The sequence below is a fragment of the Pyrgilauda ruficollis genome, unplaced genomic scaffold (assembly GCF_017590135.1).
Source record: "Pyrgilauda ruficollis isolate IOZ18807 unplaced genomic scaffold, ASM1759013v1 scaffold29, whole genome shotgun sequence".
NCBI classification, from domain to species: Eukaryota; Metazoa; Chordata; class Aves; order Passeriformes; family Passeridae; genus Pyrgilauda; species Pyrgilauda ruficollis.
Window position 1 is genome coordinate 10,450,690 of NW_024524266.1, and position 18,727 is coordinate 10,469,416.

The 18,727-nt window shown below is 38.1% G+C and overlaps 1 protein-coding gene across 6 annotated transcripts in view; it reads right to left on the reverse strand.

Annotated features, from left to right (window-relative positions):
• Positions 1 to 18,727, reverse strand: part of SH3KBP1 (SH3 domain containing kinase binding protein 1) — a 221,733-nt gene that overhangs the window by 51,254 nt on the left and 151,752 nt on the right. For all 6 annotated transcript variants that reach the window (XM_041472286.1, XM_041472283.1, XM_041472285.1 and 3 more), the window contains one exon: positions 7,399 to 7,474. In XM_041472286.1, the coding sequence (XP_041328220.1) occupies positions 7,399 to 7,474 (76 nt within the window). The remainder of the gene's footprint in view (positions 1 to 7,398; positions 7,475 to 18,727) is intronic.

The window sequence follows — 18,727 nt, forward strand, 5'->3', positions numbered from 1 at the left end:
TTTGTGTTGCCTCTTTTTCTTTCGCTTTCATTTATTTACCAAACTGTCTTTATTCATTGATTTTCTTGCTTTTGCTTGCTCTGTTTTCTCCCTTATAGGGAGCCAGTGGCTGGGTGGAACATAGCTGCTGGGTGGGGTTCAACTCACCACACCTCCTCTGCTGTCTCTGAAGAAACAAATTCAGATGAAGACAATGAACAAAAGTTTTGAGGGAAAAGAAGTGAGCAAGGGGGGTGGGAATCCTTTTCCCTGTTCTGAAAGCAGACAACACTATGAGATAAACATTTGGTGACTTTTCCAAACCACTGGGCATGTGAGAACCACCAGGTCACAACTCAGATTCAGAGGATGAAAGGGGTGTCTAACTGCTGCTTCACTGCATTCTGAGGAAGGGTTGGGATGTCTCCTTGTGGACTTGGCTAGGATACTCCACCTGCTCACTGCCTTGTCTTTGAGACAGTATAACAACATTTTATGTAAAAGCTGGTAGAAAGCTGACACACATTAAACTTAGGTGGATGCAAAGCAGCATGTAGATAAATATGAGATTCAACACATTTTACACTTCAGTGACATGCTACCTTAAATTATCATCGTGGGTTTTTTTCCTATTCTGAGTATATCCACATTCTGAAAAGCAACTGTGCTAAATAATGGATTCAATGAATTAGCCCAGAGTTGATGTAGATGTAATACTGCACTAAAGAAGCTGAGTGCTGCACACTCAGGCAAGCCTCTAGTTATTGGAAACAGGCTTAGCATTTCTTTTTTGGGATACAGAACTGACTGGATTCTCAGAGGTAAACAACACCTGAGCCCAAGAAGGATGATTCCAGAACATCCATTCTCAGACACATTCATTGATCCTCCATTCAATAACAGCATCAGCTGAAGATTAAGTGATGCTGTTTAAGCCAAGCACAAAGTACAGCTAAAAAACTGCACACAGCTACCACAACATCACTCTGATAGGATGCCTGCAGTGCAGCTTCTGCTCAAGGCATGGATGAACCCCCCACGTTTCAGGTTAAAAAATGCTTTGGATAGCAAAGGGCTTGGGTATCCTGAGTCCCATAACAGATGAGCCTCCCTCAGGCTCACTATTTGAAGACTGGGTATTTCAATTGTCTTTCAGGATGAAGACCCTGATAGACAAGAGTGGAGAGAGTGCTGTGGCTTCAGCATCTGAAATATCAGTTTATGATCAGGAGGTAAGTTCTCTCTAGCAGACAGATACACATCTTGTCTTTCTGGTTTCGATGTCAAGAACTCTGTCATCCCATGGCCTGTCCACTTCCCCACCAATTCTAAACCTTTTTTTTCCTTTTAAAAAAATCCAAATAACAGCAAACCAAGGAATTAAACTATAGAAAAATATCAAAAATCAACTAAACCATGATGTGGTTCATAAAGAGCCAGGAGATAAAATTCTGAGAGGCACAAGAGGGAGCTGGGGGAGACTCATGGCCCTGCTATGCTCCAAATGCTGACACAGGAACACAGAGAGAAGGAACAGCCACAGAAAAAGAATATGGTTTATGTACAGTGAAAGTCTGGATTTCTTGAGTACAATTTAGACAGACATACACTAAATCACTGAACCCATTGGATCATGCAACAGAGGTCTCAACATCGCAGATGGGTTGGGAACAATGTAAGCAACTGGACAAAGTCAGCTTTCAATCTTCCCCTAAGGGACAGGTAAACCAACATTATTAAAGCAAGCAAAAACAAAGCCAGCAGACTCAAAATAATATGAACATTTAAAATCAGATTAATAAAAGCAGAGAAAAATCTAATAGGCTATGTCACATCAGGACTAAAATTGTCCTTACTCAGCAGGGCACAACACCGCAGCAGAATGTAGAAGCACTTAATGTCAACAGTCATGTTCAGATAGGAAGGAAGAGAAGATAAAAGAAAAAACTAATTTCAGACACAGCATTGTACAGACTGCACTGGAATTTGCTGATTTGGGATTTTCTGAATGAGAAAAAAATAACAGAAAAATACCAAAAGTCAAAACAATATGTCCTATTACATGCCTGGCAAATAAATTTAAGCCAAATTAAAACTTCAAACTAAGATACCAATACTAAGTATCCCTCAGCTGTAGATGATGAATCTCATTTTTACATTTGACATCCAAAGCTTGGTTTATACATCACAGACAGTTCTTCCAGAACCCTTTTTTTCTCCTCCTGACCTGGCAAAAATATCTCTGTTAATAAACCCCCAACAGCAGATATCTTGGAAACATTAAGGGAGGAGAAAAGATGATACTCATGAGCTTTTCAGTTCTATTTTATCAATTTAGCAGTACTTTACTCTGTCAGACCACAGTCTCTCACTGAAAACTCACAGCCCTGCCCAGCCATGGGCCATGGGCACTGCTCAAGGAACTGAGTGAATGCATAAACCTAAAGAGAATGAGATATTTTATGGGGTTTGTTATCATGTATCTTTGTCGCCCTGCTCTTCCTAAGTTCTTCTAAGCCTTCTGACGTTTACATTCTTGTAATGGAGTTTCTCACACACTTTTACATGAATAATTATTGTTTTTACATTCCTCTCTGGAGGAAGAGAAATTTGATGGACTTTGGTGTCATTGGAGAGGTAGCAATTTCATCCTCCAATCCACTGACACTTTTGAAAGTCTATAAATATTAAAGTCAGAAAATAAACTTCCCTTCTTCTTCTTCTTACCTTAAAGCTCCTGTGTCCATGTAGTTTTATTTCGTGTCCTATTGCAACATGTCTTTGTGCAACACTGTCTGTCCCCAAGTTGACAATGTGGCCTTTTTGACAAAGTCTCAACCTCTCAAAAAACCATTGCCTCAAGAGGAAGTGAATAGCAAGGGACAGCCTTCCCACAGAGCATGGCTGCTTCATTACCCAGGCCCTTGCAAGGACACTATTTCACTGACAGAATTCAGTGGCTCGATATGTATTAGAACTGCAGGGGAAAGAGCTGATGTCAAGCTGCAGACCTGCTCTGGGACTTGGGGTCCTGCAGTAGTATGGCAGGTAAATTTGTTTGTTTGTATTGTGACAGACTGGTTAAATATTATACTGTTCCAACCAGATCTGAGCAAACTCCATTTACTGTATCAGTGAACCCTGCTTCACTTCAAAAGCGTGACTCTCCTGTTTGTTCTCCTGCCACACTCTTAAGATGAGCTGAGACCTTCAAGAAGGCAGTCCACAGACAAACATTCATTCAAGCTTAAATTTCAAAGAGGATAGTGACTCTGGAATTTGCTTTTCCTCTTAGGGCAGGATGACACAATCAATCTCTTTCTTTTACTTCTATTGTTCCTTCTTTGTATTGTTAATTTTTGAGGCTTAAATATTTCCCTATCAGTGAAGTCTAAATCATACACCAATCAATATGGACACAAACAGTAATATTAAGCAAGAAAACAAGCAGCATTAAGGTAGTACTCCTTGAGCTTAGACTTCCTCTCTTGCCTATCACTGATAAAATGTTTCTGAAATGCAGTAAAACATACAAAATCTAGTGAAAAATTACAGAATTATTACCAAAACCACAAACCAGACGAAAAAAAATCCAAATACTATACTCAGCAGAATTTGGTTTTACTATTAATTGCTACACTCAAGACTCATAAATAGATTGCACTAATAAATATTTTCACAGAACTTAGTAAGATGTAAACTGTCAAAACACCACCTTATTAAAAAAACAGAAACAGAAGTAACTATGGTCCTGTTAATACATATTCACCATGCAAAATAAGTAGTTGTTTGCTATGATCTTGGTATTCCTATGCAATAGCTTAACACAAATTTTAAATAGTGAGTAATCAAATTAAGTGCTGTGGTCAATGCACTCTGTGACTTACTGCCTTTGCTATTTTTTGTCTGCTTATTTATACTCCATTAGTGCAGTCTCAATAATCTGCAATAACTCTCAGATGTTGTGGATGGTTTTGTTTTGCTTAATTTTAGAATCCAACAGAGCTACTTCAAAACTTAGATCTGTTTTCTGCAACATATCCTATTCACCACAAGACACTCATACTAAAAGTAAGCTATTTCATAGAAAACAATATATCTCACCCCAGAAGTAGGATTGTAAGCACTTATGCATTAATGTGCCATCCTATCTACATGGCAGAGATAGAACTTGTAAATCTAAAAACCCACAATTCTAAACCAAACAGCTTTCCCCTTTTCTCTTTGAAGATGCATTCCCTCATTCATGAAAGATTAGTGATGTTTTCCAAGGGATCACTCAAACCCTGTAAAGATTTTTACCTTCACTGTGCTCCTCCTTTGAGCAAAAAGTCATATTTGGCCCTGAAGAGTCATCACAAAATCTTAAATCTGTTTGTGGGGAGATTTACATAGCATATTGTTGGGAGAAGCACCTTAGAGAACACACACCTCTGCCTTTTGCTTCAACTAACTTGCCCCATTGCAGAGCTTAGCCCATCTTGCTTGTTCCAAGAGCAGTGGGCACATTAAATGCCTCACTGCTGATCACTGTCCCATCACATCAGAAAAGTTACAGGAAAGAGCAGACTGGAATCAAAGTGTGAGAAAAGTCAGCAACCATCACTCCTTGATGAAGCCCCATGGGCAGAGGGAAGATGCTGCTGGTACCTGCTTCCTCTCTCAGCTGGCTCTTTCTCAATGCAACCACATTTTTTAAATCCAGTTGGCACTAAGGTATAACATCATCAGTCATGATGAAAATTAATGAGGAAAATTAAAAACTGGATTATTCCTCCCCCAACCTCTGTCTTGCTTGCAGCACTCATCTCCAATGGTAATCCCAAAGGAATCTAAACCATGTATCCAAAAGCTCCCTCTCCATGATGAAATTAGTTTATGGATCTTCTGTTTCTTGCTACTTCCTTGGAGAACGGCACAGTATCTGTTTTGTTCAGCAGTTAAAGACTCCAAGAAAGACTGGGACACTACTATTACTTAGGTCCAAGGTGGAATGATACTTTTGTGCTGAACACAGTAATTGGAACATTCAGCATTTTTCTGAGACTGCAAACTTCCTTGGACTGAATGCTTTTTCAAGCTTGTTTGTGGTAAAAAGTAAAAATTGAATTTTTGAGAAATTACAAATACTAGACAGATTATAGTCCTATGCCAAAATCGGATCATACGACTCATTTCTGACTATCAGACATTAACTTTATTATGAAGAAATTATTCCTCTGCCTATATTAAAGACCAAACCAGACTGAAACATGTTTCATTTGCACTGAAAGGTTTTTCAATTTAAGTGAAGGACAACTTCAGCTGAATGAAATGTGTCTTCAATGATGTCATTTGAGGCTAAGAAAATTATATATAATTACATTACATCAGACCTTCCTATAGATGTGCTTCTCTTTCCCAAGCATGAACAGAGATGCCAAGAATTCTACTGAGGCCCCAGAGATTCCAGGAAAGATAAAATAATAAATAATGCAGTTTAGTTAAAATTCAATAAGATACTGTGCAAGTAAGTAGCCCACCCTTCTCACCAACTCTGACAAAATGGATGTTGAATGAAAACAGTGACAGAAGAAGAAGGATTTTTCTGGCCAAAAAAGATGTGTCCATGGGAAATAACAAAGAGGTGAAAGAAGTACCATCCAGAGCCCAAAAGTGTTGATGGAAAAATGTCTTTGTCAGCCAGAGCTCAATGGATCACAGTAGAAGATACAGTTTTCTAACCATTGGTCAGAAGGTTTCCATACTCAGTTTATAAATGTGAAAGTTTGAACCTGCCATACCCTTGGATGGGATTTAGAGAGCAGCTTCAGCTGTCAGATGTATGAGCTGATGTGGAAAGGAGCAGCCTGGCTTCCCACACAAGGGTTAATGCTGCAGGCAGGAAAGCCCCTGGACCACCCCTTCTGATGGCACCTGCACTCCGGTCAGCTTGAACTGCTCAGCCTGCAGGTTGGCAAAGGCAATTCCAAAACACGTTCAGGAGCCCTCTTCTGCATTAGCAGTTCACACATTTTGCAGTATTTCAAGTTTTCACTTCCTCAGGGCAATGAAATCTTGCAGTATTTCCCATTAGAGACTACTGGCATGGGGACACAAGATAAGAGGATGAAGCAAGTCAATGATTGTGGTGGGGCTAATGGACAATAACTCACTAAAAACTCTTTTAAGCTGCTTTTGCAACTCTGAGCTGAAAACCTGTACAAACCAGTTTGTAACCACACACTTCCCTCAGACAGACCCTGCCCTGCTGATCCTGATGCCTTCCTACATATGTCTGTATGTGTTTCAGTTCTGAGACAAAATGTTATCTGCTAACTATCTAAAAGGATAAACACGTCAGGGAAGAAGGACTGGGCAGTATTTAAAGAAAGTCAGCTCTATTATATTCAGCTTCTTTTCTATGGTATGGCTATATTTCTTCCCTCTTATTCTTCTCCACCAGAATCTGTAACATTTAATTGTAACTCTACATAAATAAAATCAAAAGATGGGGAATATATATGTATGTTATTTGGTAAGCTGGTTACATATACCTCCCTAGAACACCATAGAGACATACCTGAAAGATTTGATCATCATTGCTAAGCACTGAAATGATTAAAAAAGAACTGAAGGTCAGAGAATAGTTTGGATTAGAAAGAAACTTTAGGATCAATGCCCCCTGCCCTGGGCAAGGACACCTTTCACTACCCCAGGTGGCTCAGAGCCCCATCCAGCCTGGCCTTGAGCACTGCCAGGGATGGGGCAACCACAGCCTCTCTGAGCAACCTGTTCCTGTGCCTTACTATGCTCACAGTAAGAAATTTCTAACATCTGAGCTAAACCTGCCCTCTCTCAGTTTAAAGCCATTTCTCCTTGTCCTGTCACTACATTCCCTTGTAAAAATTCACTCTCCCGCTCTCTTGTAGGTCCCCTTGAGGTACTGGAATGCTGCTGGAAGGTCTCCCTGGAGCCTTCACTTTGATTTCCCATACAAACTATACTATGCATGCAGTTTTATTTCTGCTACATAAAGAAATAAAAATAAAATAATTACAATATTTTTTTAAAGAGGAAAAAGGCAAGGGCATTCACAATGAGAGAAATTTTTCTATGACCTACCTAATGAATTTGGATCTTATTCAACTCTGATTAATTCCAAAGTATCCTCAAGGCTGAAAGTTTATCACATAATTTAACTTGATTTTTGGTGGCAGAAAACTTGAGGTAGAGGCACAAGAGCAAAAACAATTCAGAGGATTCTGTGAAACAAAGCATTTTGTCTAGGTACTACCTACTCAAAGTTTATTCTAAATATATCTGTCTGCATCCTGGCTTTTTTACATACAGGACACTCTTTTAACCAAAAGCAAAGAAAAGCATTCAGCTTGCTTTTAATAGCACAAAGTGCAAAAAAGAAAAACCTATGAAACCTACTTTTTGTTCTGCTGTCCACTTCTATTTTTGTTGGCTCCTGAGTTGCTGTGGCTGGAGGTAATTTCTTCCCAACACTCTGAAAAAAAATAATTATTCTTCTTTAAAATTTGCAGGTTCAGTTAAAAGTTGGACAACATAAAAAATAGTAATGGAAATACAAAATATAGGAGTAGAAAAGGGACTGTAAAGAAAAAGAGGCAAATTATAAACTATTTTTATGATTGTTACTGGGATTGTTCTTTTAAAAAAATTATTAAGAATTAATAGTGTGATCCTTCAATTTCCCTTTACTCATGTTTCTAACATCTTTAAATGATGACCCTTTAACACTTCCCTGAGTTTCAGGGAAGACTCACAGAAGTTTCACTGGTAGATTGAATATTAAGCAATCAATGAAATTACTTTGGGAAAGGTGTTATTCAGTGCCAAAAGTAAAGCTGAAAGAAGCAGCAGAGACGAACCCACTTGACTTCTGTTCATACAAGGAGTGTTCATTTCAGTTATTCTAGACTGAGTGTGATTTTTATATTGACAACATCTCTTTCTTATTTTATTATTTTTTATATATTTTTAGTAAAAGTTACTAATTTACAGTGAACTATTATAAGTGGTAACCTGCCTCAGACAGGTATGCTGAAACAGTAAACAAATACCATCTTCCCCCACCAAAATAGAATAGAATAAAATCAGTGATATTCATCTTTATGTCTCTTCTCCGATTATTATATGCATGCTATCCCCCCTCTCTCTCAGCTTGTCTCCCTATGAACAAAGTTTTCTAGCATTAAAATCCTAGCAATGTAGGTGAGAAAATAAGTATAATTGTTTCTGAAAAGCCCTGGCTGCCATTCCCTGCAAGGTCTGCACAAACACCACAAAGCTCCTCCATGCTTTCATGACCTCCTGAGTAAAGGCTTAGAGACCAAAGTGCTGAGATCTAGCCTTGGAAGTACTGAGTACTCTAAGGACAATAAGAAAACACTGGTCAATGCAAGAAGCAAAAGGAGTAGAGCTCTTTGAGTAGATGAAAAATTCCAAGGTCTATAAAGAACACTGAAAGCTCCATGTTAATAATATGTAATAATGTGTGAAAATGTATCTATGGAAAGGACTCAAATACACACAGGGATTTCAGGCTGGTAAAGGGAGGAAAGGTGGTTCTGAGAGTTGTGCACAAGGCAGCCATCAAATCCACGTTGGCAGCAATGCAGATTATGAATTGCAATACCCAAAAGCATGCCGTTGCACCTTAATTTGAAGGTGGAAGAAGAAACACCTGCCCTTCTGATGAGCTTATAACCCTACTCAGAATCCAGAGTTTGTGAACTGCTAAGGAAGAGAAATAAACAACAAAACTCCAGAGAACCTCCCAAACTCTTTTCTGAGGTGGGAATGAAAGATAAGAAGCATTAGCTGAACCAGTGATTAGGGAGGTAACAGAAAAATAGGAGATGACAGATATCTGCAAATTGAGAGAGGGTAAAACTGAGAGAAGTTCATGACCTGGTTGTGCTGGAGAAGTTTAAAGTCAAGAAGGATGATGGTAAATATGAGATCTATCTGCAAAGCAGGGAAAGTTGTACTAAAAGAGATATAATAAAGAATTTGAAGCTACTAGGCATTTGTATTTACACAGAGAAAAGTACAGAACGCCTTCAAGATGAAAGCAAGACTGGGAAGGCAGCTTCTGGTTCAGAGGCAAACAGGGCAGCTCAAGATAGCTGCACATCACAGTACATGCTCATTCATGATCAAACCTTTATTCACATTTCTGCTCCATGAAATTGTTTAGGAAAATGATGAAAGCAGATACTCTAAACTGCACTGCAATTTGGCTCATAAAGACATGCTCACTAAAGGAATATGAAAACCCTTTAAATTAGGGAGGTTTTGTTATTTTAAAGATTAAATTATTATGCAAGACCAGTTAATTAAAGGAAATATTTTAGTAATTGCTTTACCATACATGAATCATTGATCTTATGCCATGAAACCAAATACCATATAAACCCACAACAGGCTAAAATTTAACAAGGTACAGATCACAACAAAAGAATCATGGGCAAAAAGTAAGATATTTGTGTATCCTAGTGGAAAATCCATTATACAAAGTAATTTCCTAAAATATAGAAGCAGATGCAAGAGCAGTGCTTGAAAACATTATTTAATCTGTTCATTCAGAACAAATGCCTGTGCAGGTGAAAAATCATCATTGGGTAGCAACTTGTGAACAGCAAAGGGAATACTATCCAAACAAGGCTGCTCTTTTATTAGGAGCTAGGAGGAAGAATTCAAACAATTTTTATAAAGGTTGCATAGGACCCACTCCAGTGAGAAGGGATACCTGAATTTGTTGTGGGACACAGAGAGGAGAAGACAAGTGGAACTGCCATTCTTTAATTGTGAAGGGACTACACTCTGGAATTTCTAGGGATGAAACAAACATCACGGACAGGAAAAATGAATAGAAATTGATAAGTCATGTAGATCTGGTTTAGGTGGACTAGAACTGCCAAGGTGTTTTAATTGTCCTGTTAAGTGGTCGTAAAGGAGATGGGGTTTAAAAATTATTATTTATTTATGTTTCCGATTGATCTATCTTTGCATGGAAAACGTGTCACCACTTTCTGAAAACACCTACATGAAACTTTATATAGTACTTTTTTGTTCATTAGGAAATACCCAAGATAAACTCTCCTCACTCTAAGAGACACTGAATCGTCTGTGATCTGGTAAATCTGATGGTTCTTCTATAACAGGCTAAAAACTCCAGGATAGCTAAGATTTGGAGACCCAGAGCAAGCATTATTATCAGAGCCACCAATTTTTCTGACAAGAAAACAAAAATGGGAGACAGTGACCTCTCCCATATAAGCGAGAAACTTTCCTGCTCTCTCTCCAACTCTTCTATGTCACTCATACTCCCATACAGGTCAAATATCTACCAAGTTTTAGTGGTGAGGAGAACAAATCAAGCCCAACTTGAATTCTTGCTGGTCTAATACACATCTGCATGACATAGACTTATCTTTTCAAAAACAGTTACTACAGGATATTTTGTTGTCTTCTTCAGTTGAAGGCCCAGTGCAATTTATCAAAACCTTCACTTTTAAAAAATGGAAACATAGGAGCAAAGAACACCCAATATGTTAAACTGAAGATTTCAATATAACTCTTTCTCCTCCTCTGCTCTTCCTTTACATAAGAAGATGGTCCAAGCCCTGCTAGACACATTGATCTATGCTACAAAGTACTGATATACAGCTCCAGCTTTGCTGTTAGTCTTTTCCCTGATTAATTTTTACCTATCAGGCTCAGGATTCCTAAGAAGCAAGCACATCTTACCCCTTTGGGACACAGGCACAAAACAAGACTTAGAACTTGAAGGACTTTTTGGGAATTTAGACATTCCAAGTCCAAGAACAGGGTCCTCAGCCCTGTCAGCAATCCCTGACATCTCCCAGCATAAACTGTCTCACTCCATTTACCTAAATCTATCATGTTGTCAATAATGTTTTCAATTAAAAGTCAAATGCAGCATGAACCAGAATGCTCATAATGGCATCTCCCAGTACTGTCCTAAATACCAGGCTGCAAAGACAACTGAAGTTCTGCATTTCCTCTCTAAAGCTATCTTGGATTCTTGGCTGCAGAATGGTTTCATCCCCAGCAAGAAGGGTAGCATATCATTCTGTGCCCTTGTATCTCTAGCCCAGTGGTGCAGAGACACTCCTAAAGACACTCCTAAATTTTCACTTTCCATCTGTCCTCCTCCAGCATTTTGATTATCATAAATCCCTGTTCTAGGTGATGGCAGTGAGCCTTGGTCCACTTACATTTCTCTGTAGATATCACTCTGACTTGCTCAGTCCTGTCACTCAAGAAAAACATGGTGGAAACAGTTTGTGTTTTCTGACTCCAAGCCTAGGTTGACTCCCAAAACAACAGAACATTATCAACAAAACAGGCAGAATCTTAACCCCACTATTTCTGCAGGGTGAGCATAATTAGATTATTTATCTATCAGACACAAATTTCACTAATCTCCTGACAAGCAAATCCTAAAGATGAAAAGGGATGAAGTGCCCTCTTGCTACAGCAACAGCTGATAAAAGCATAAAAATCACCATGAATTGGTGTACAGATATTCAGAGGGACGAGGCAGATTTATCAACAACCTGGCAGTGTTAATGCTTGGGTCAATGAAGCCAATAGAAGGACAGCCCAGCATTAAATATCCAGTTCTGTGGGCCTCGGTGGCATTTTGGTACACTGCAAATCTGTATCACTGCAGACCAGTTCCCTCTGATACTGAATTAACAGTGATCGCAAAAATGGTTGAGGTGGCACACAAAGTCAGGTAAATGAGGTCATGGTACAATCTGGACAGTATAACTTTCTTTCATTTATATATTTTGTCTCAACTGTGATCCCTGTAACAGCAGAGAACAACACAAGAGAAACAGAACACGAAACGGACAGTATACAAGCGAGTTTTTCTCACTTAAAGATACTGTGGTTGTTCCCTACAACTACTGAGCTCTGACCAGAGGGAGAAAAGCAGACCTGTGACCAAGTTTCTTCCTTCAGGATACCTTAGCATTATACTTCAGGGTTTTCTGTTGTGGTTGAAAACTGACTTGTGTATTTACTTTCATTATTCAGGTCTAGTGTGTCTAGAACATTTCATCTGAAAATTTGAATTGAATTGTCATATATGCACAGATGGGTCCATGCAGAAGGTTCTGTATTACTTTGCACCAAAGTAACATGCTTATCCTTTGAGTCTCCTTTAACAATATAGGCTTCTTGAAGCAATAGCTTATTTACTTAGGAATAAGGAAAAAGGAATTTACTCTGCATCATTATTTATTTTGGAAAGTGTATTGAGGTCTTTACCCTAGGTAAAATTATTTGGAAACTGCTACTTGGAATACAACTCTATGAACATATTCTTAAGGAATATATCAGATATTAAAGAACTCACAAAAAGCTATAAGCTGGAAACATGAAGCTTAACATAGTTTGTCAGTTTGAATAGTGAAAATACAACAACGTGCACTGGTGCTTTGTATGAGGGAGGAAAAAGCAGTTATGTATCTTTTGAACTTTAAGAATTTCAGAAAACCTCAATGACTGGGTCAGAGGAAAAAAGTATCATGTTTCTCTGACCACAACACTTCCTCTTAATATTCACCTAAGTATATTTAGATGTGGCTTATATGCATGAGAATTTTCTAATATATAGGTTTATATGCAAATCCAGGGCCACTATTAGTGATAGTATAAAAGCTGTAGCCTTCAATGTGTCTTTACATTCCATTTTGTAACTGAGAACATTTGTTCACAAAGAAGCAGAAATGGTTATTAGAGTCTTATAGCTCTTAATTAACAGGAGCATAAACGATCTATGTACACTGACTATGCATAATGCTGGTGTTGTGAGGGAGAAGCCATTCTTTTTTTTTTCTAATATGCATCAAGTGCTTAAGGAATGTCATCGAGTCCTCTATCCATCCTATCTGTTCTGCCCTAAAATCCAAAAAAGAGACAAAATATAAAAACCCCAAAGACTTTCAGATGTCAAAATTCTCTCACTCTGTCAGAAACAAAATAAAGGTCCAAGATTTCATTTTTCCCATGCTACCAACATTCAGCTCCACATAAAGCCCCTTCTGTGACAGCATGATCAAGTATTGCCATCCTGAGTTTTCCCAAAAGGACAGAGTTAACACTTTTCTGAAGGGTCACCACATGGGACTTCAAAGAGGGTAATGGGAATTTTGAGAAACATTTATAGAGAAAACTAAAATTCTTGAAGAAAAGTGAACTAAACACCTGCCTACACCTTTGATTGCCTCAGCCATCTACAGTAGCTTCTTCCTCTGTAACTACTTTCTTCACAGCTTTGCTTTGCTAGAAAGACTATCCACGTGCATGTACAATTATTTGTGGTTTTTAACACCAGACAGTTAGGAACATCTGCCCAATGCACTCCCAGCTAATACAGGGAGACTCAGTTGCCAAAACTGCACATGTTTCTACTGACAGCTCAAAGCCTGGTGCAGGTGAACTTCCCTTGGCTCAGCAGGGGAGGAGACAAAGACTGGGTACCTTCAGATAAGGGCTGAGACCCCAGAGGGCCTCAAGCTGGAAGGTAAGAGCAGTTAATGGCCTGTCCATACAGACATGGAGAAAGAATCCAGTGAGATATTGGATGACCCCAGATGATAATTCACCATTGGATCAAGAGGCGCACGCGGGGCACATGAACATCTTGTGCATAAACTGTGAGGGATTTCTTTGTTCAAGTCCCTCTCCAGAGGCACCCAGCTTGAGCTTAAAAATAAACCAACTCTGCCTCAAAACCAGGGTCCAAACTCTTCTTTAGTAGTTCATGCCTTTACATCATTCAAAAGTTGAAACGTGAACATCACTCAACTCTAAATACCAGATGATGCTTCCCTAAAGAATGGTCCCCCTAACCACAGCAGCAGATGTAGCACAACTCAGAGAACTTTTTAGTGGAATGTTTGGTAAATAGTCCACAGAATGCAGACAACAAAGCAATTAAAGTATTTTAAGCTTCATATTACAATTTCTTTTCACATAGTCAAACTATATTTTCTTCCACCTGACAACCTGAAAAAGGCACATTTTTACACTTTTCCATATTCCCGCAGATTAAAGTGCAGTTTTTTCCAACTGATATCTATATTAGATGACCCTTGGACTTGAATGAACATAGGCCTTCTGACTTATATCTTTGTAAAGAAATAAGTCCTTTTTTTATTTTGAAAAAGCTTTTACCTGTGAAAGGCTTTACCTTTCTGCATCAAGATTGCAAACCCCTGTATTTAGATGCTGTGGAAGGCAATATGAACTGCTAGCATCTTAATTCTCTCTGTCTAGACAAAATCAACAATCTCTAAATAAAAGATGATCCTCCAAATAAGCATCCTGTTACTACAAAGCAAAAGACTGAAGCCTTCATCCTACTGGACCTCCTTGGAAATTAACACAATTTCAGCCATCGGCATGACTCTTACCACAATTAACAAGTTTGGACAAAGCAGACAAGTCAAGAGTGAAGAAGTGGAGGCCCTATAAATGCTCATGAACATCAGTCCACTGTGAACTAGCTACAACACCATCAGTGCTTTAGAGGAAAGCATATTCAAATAGTCAACAAGAATATGCTGCTTGAATGTTTGTTTGCAATGGCTTTTGGAATTAGCATGCATATGCAGAAAAACTAAAGGTATTTGGGGGAAAAATGCTTTCTAGTGTTCAATTCAGGAGTTAGTTCTTTAATACAAAGAGAGAAAAGGAAAAGACAAGGTGTGTATAAAAATAGCATGTCAGTCTAAATCCTACAACAATACCCATTTCAGAGAATGGTAAACAGGTTGTGATTACATTACACCACCCTTAGTTCACTTGGTGCCCTAGAAATACAGCACTGATTTTCAGAGCATCTTACAATTACTGCATCTGTCATCCACTGTCATGACTCTGGAATCCAAGCAGACAAGCAAGCAAACAAGTAAACAACGCAAAAGAAACAGCACTGAGATCCCCAGACAAGGGAAATTGTAGAACAAAACATGATTTTTCTGGGACTTTTTTTTCTGATTCATCACTGGTATTTATTCTTCTGATACAATTCTTTCTTACAGTTGACAAGAAGCAAAACAAGTTCTACTCATTGGTTAAAATGTTTAAACTACATCAAGCCGAAGAATAAATTTTTGAATGCTTGAGGAATAGTCACATTTTATTTTGATTAAACACCATTCTATTTTTCAAAATAACTGTAACTTCTGAAATATTTAATGAAAGAAGTTACTGGTGTTTTACTTAACTACATCAAAAAGTATTTGAAAATCACATAAAGGGAAGTCCTTGAAAATCACCTGCTGGACAGAGAAGAAATTATTTATATGTTTGTAGCAGAATAAAGAGAAAATGGCCAGCCTGTACTACTTCTAGCATAGCACTGTGAAGGATTACATACAGAAGAAAAGGGAGGGAGAAAGGAAGGCCAGGATTATTTAATCAGTATGTGCTGACACTCCCTATTGGCTCAGAGTCTGTTATTCCAAAACTAAAGATGAGACTAAGTTCTTTGGTAGATTTTCCAGGTGTGTATTTTCTTTAGGAAAAGGCACTAGGTCCTGCAATTAAACTTACTTTATTGTTTTTATCTTGTATGAATCAAATTTTATCTACTGAATATGTTAATCACAATTGCTTATTATTTTAGTGATTATTTAGCATGATTTCTTCAATGATTTTAACCATTGAAAGGCTAAGAAATCTTAAAATTTAGGGTTTCATACTACCCCTTGCTCTGTTGTGACTACATGAACCTCACAGTTTACATGTAATCTGCTTATACTTAGTACAATGACATTCAGCTATTTTTGTCACTGAGATGTAAAAAGACAAGATTTAGTTCTGATGTAGTTACTCAAGATTGAGTTAACTTCATTCAAACATCAGCTGTGAGCCAGATGCCAGTCCCTGCAGGCTTTCCTTTTGTCACAGGAGGTAAAACAGTCCCTTTAGCATGTAATTCTTCTTTGGGATAAAGAAAGCTCCTGTCCTAATAATGCTTTTTAGTCTACAGACTGTGAAGAAAGACTGCTTGTTGTCTACAAGTAACATCACAGACGCCTAAATTCAATCACCAGAATCCCATGGTAGCTGCTATTTTAAAATATCTTTGTTGTGTGGTGCATGCCTGTTACCTGCCAGAACAGCAGCCAGGTTATCTATCTAAAGATCTGTCCTTATCTATCTGGAGCTATATATCTACAGATTAGCAATAAATCTATAAATACAGCTACCTAATAACTAAATAATTAGATAATGATGTAGTGGCATACAGTGTTGCCCTTATACAAGTCCTGTATGATCTTTTCTATTTTGCATAGCCAATTCACAGCAATTTTCATTAAAATACACAAATTAAGGAAGTTCCTGGTTCTGGCTCCTGAAGAAGATTGAAATTGTAACCTCACTGCACATTCAAAATTAAAACTGAGATTAGGAAGAGTTTACTGTTCAACCTTTAACAAAAGGTACTAACTTGAATAAGTACCTTATTAAAATACAGAAAACAAAGAGTTTCATTATGGTGATCAGTGGAGCTGTTAGGGATCTAGATCAAGGCTCTTGTTTTTCACACCTTCCCAGATGACCCACCAAAGGGGAAAGACAGAAACTAAGTTCAGGTAGAAATAAAATGACACATTTGGAGGAAAAGTGCTATTTTAAGACAGAAATGACAGGCTTTGAAACCTCCAGTTGTTAATACTTTGGAAAGCAATAAAGAGCAATGAGAAGTGCCATAAAATTCTGCATAAATCCAATCAACACCTTGGCCCTTGTGTGCAGTTTTCACCTCCTTTTGCCCTCACACACAAACCCCCTGAATTCTCAAAGGGACTGAAAAAGACAGAAAGTCACCAAGAATGATCAAACATAGGGACCAGATCCCTCATTCTGGGGAAAAAAGATACAGGTGACACAAGTCTATAAAAATCAGGAGAGAAGGTAGATAGGGAGGAATCATTCATTAACTCTTTCAGTGATAAAAATTAAGAGCTATAAATTAAATTAGCAGGTCCTTATTCAAAACAAAGAGAGGGAGGTAACTCCTTCCCACAGTGTGTGCTCCAGCAGCCTGGAATGCTTTCACAGGAACTACAGGTGTTAAAATGTTACACGCAATGAAAATGTGACTGCTTGATTTGCTAAGGAACAAAGATCCGTTATGGCTATTAATACAAATGTCAAAATTATTAGAGGCTATTAAGACTCCCCACAGGAATTTCTTTGTTTGTGCAACCTTCCCAACATCTTCCCCAGGCTGGTGGAGGCACAGTGAGAGCCCAGATACAGTCCTGATCTGAATTACAGATTTCCCAAGATCTTCCAATTTCCAAGAAATATTATTCTTTAACATATGGAAATGGAATACTGAATACAGGACTGTTCAGAAAATAAATTTAAATAAAGTGAAGTGATATATAAGCAAAGTGATAACTTAAGGGAAACTTCAAAGGATTACTCTAACTCCTATCTCACACTCCAAAATTATCAAACACACTAAGTTCTTCAGTTAAAAAGAAAGCAAAATCATAGAGAGAACAAAAATATATGGAGAAAAAAATTAGAAAAGCCTTCAAAATTATACAGTCCTCTCATAGGACACTACAGAAATTTTCAATGGACAAATTTAAAAACTAAGAAATATTTTATGGTATGTATGTAAGTCTACCTTCCTGGGCCATCTTTTGTGGCCACAGAAGTGGAAAACCCACTATGAATCTAAAAGAGTACAAAAATCAAACACTGGATTGACAGTCAGCTATTGCAATGAAAAAGACAAATCCACAGTACAGAAATGTATATTTACATTTCCTGTTTAGCCACCTCAAACATGTTATGACCTGTAAGGTGGATTATGTCCAACACAACACTACAAAGTGAAACCTTGTACAACTTACCAACCTCTTAAATAAACTCTGATTTATTTCCAGTCAAGCTGTCTGGAAGGGCTTTGACTGTTACCAGCTTTTGCTGAGAAACCACTAGAGATTACAGTTCTCTCAGTGATGAAATTGATGTTTATGCTGAACTGTAACTGTATTGTCCACATTCATGTACTTTATATTTCTGCATTTAGAGGAGTCTCAAACCTTCAGAATGGGGAAGACTTCTAATTAGAGAGGCTGCTTCACAGACTCCTAACTTCCCATTTGCAATGACAAAACATCTCTTCAGCAATTTCTGAACTGCTTAAATGGAAAATTGCTTCTGTTCCTGTTTCCAGCTGTTGAGCTCCATTTAGAAATGACCTGAGCCAGCACCAAATGTCTCATCCAAGCACTAAAACGACCAGGTATTTAGGAGGCCATCAGTCTTCAAACCAGAGATGAAGAATATCTTCATTAGCATTATGCAACTCACGAGAGAAAGCTGTGCTATCTGAAATAACATTCAAAGAAATAGGTAGGTAAACCATGAAATGCAAAGTTTTTGGTTTAACCTCTTGGATGGAAAAGGAAGTAGAAAGAAAAGCGTGAACAGTGAAACATCATTCCCAGTAAAACTCTGGATAGCTTGGAGTACACATTTTGCCTTTTGCAGTGTAGTCCAGAGTTAAACCTGTTCTACCAGCAGATAAGCTCAGACTCTAAAGCTGTTGTAACTTCATATTTTGACAAGTTCTTAAAATTTGAAATTATGGGCAGGGAGGGGACTGGAGAGGCTTTTTTTCCTTCCAACATGCTTGATGTGTTGGACAGGGAGACAAACC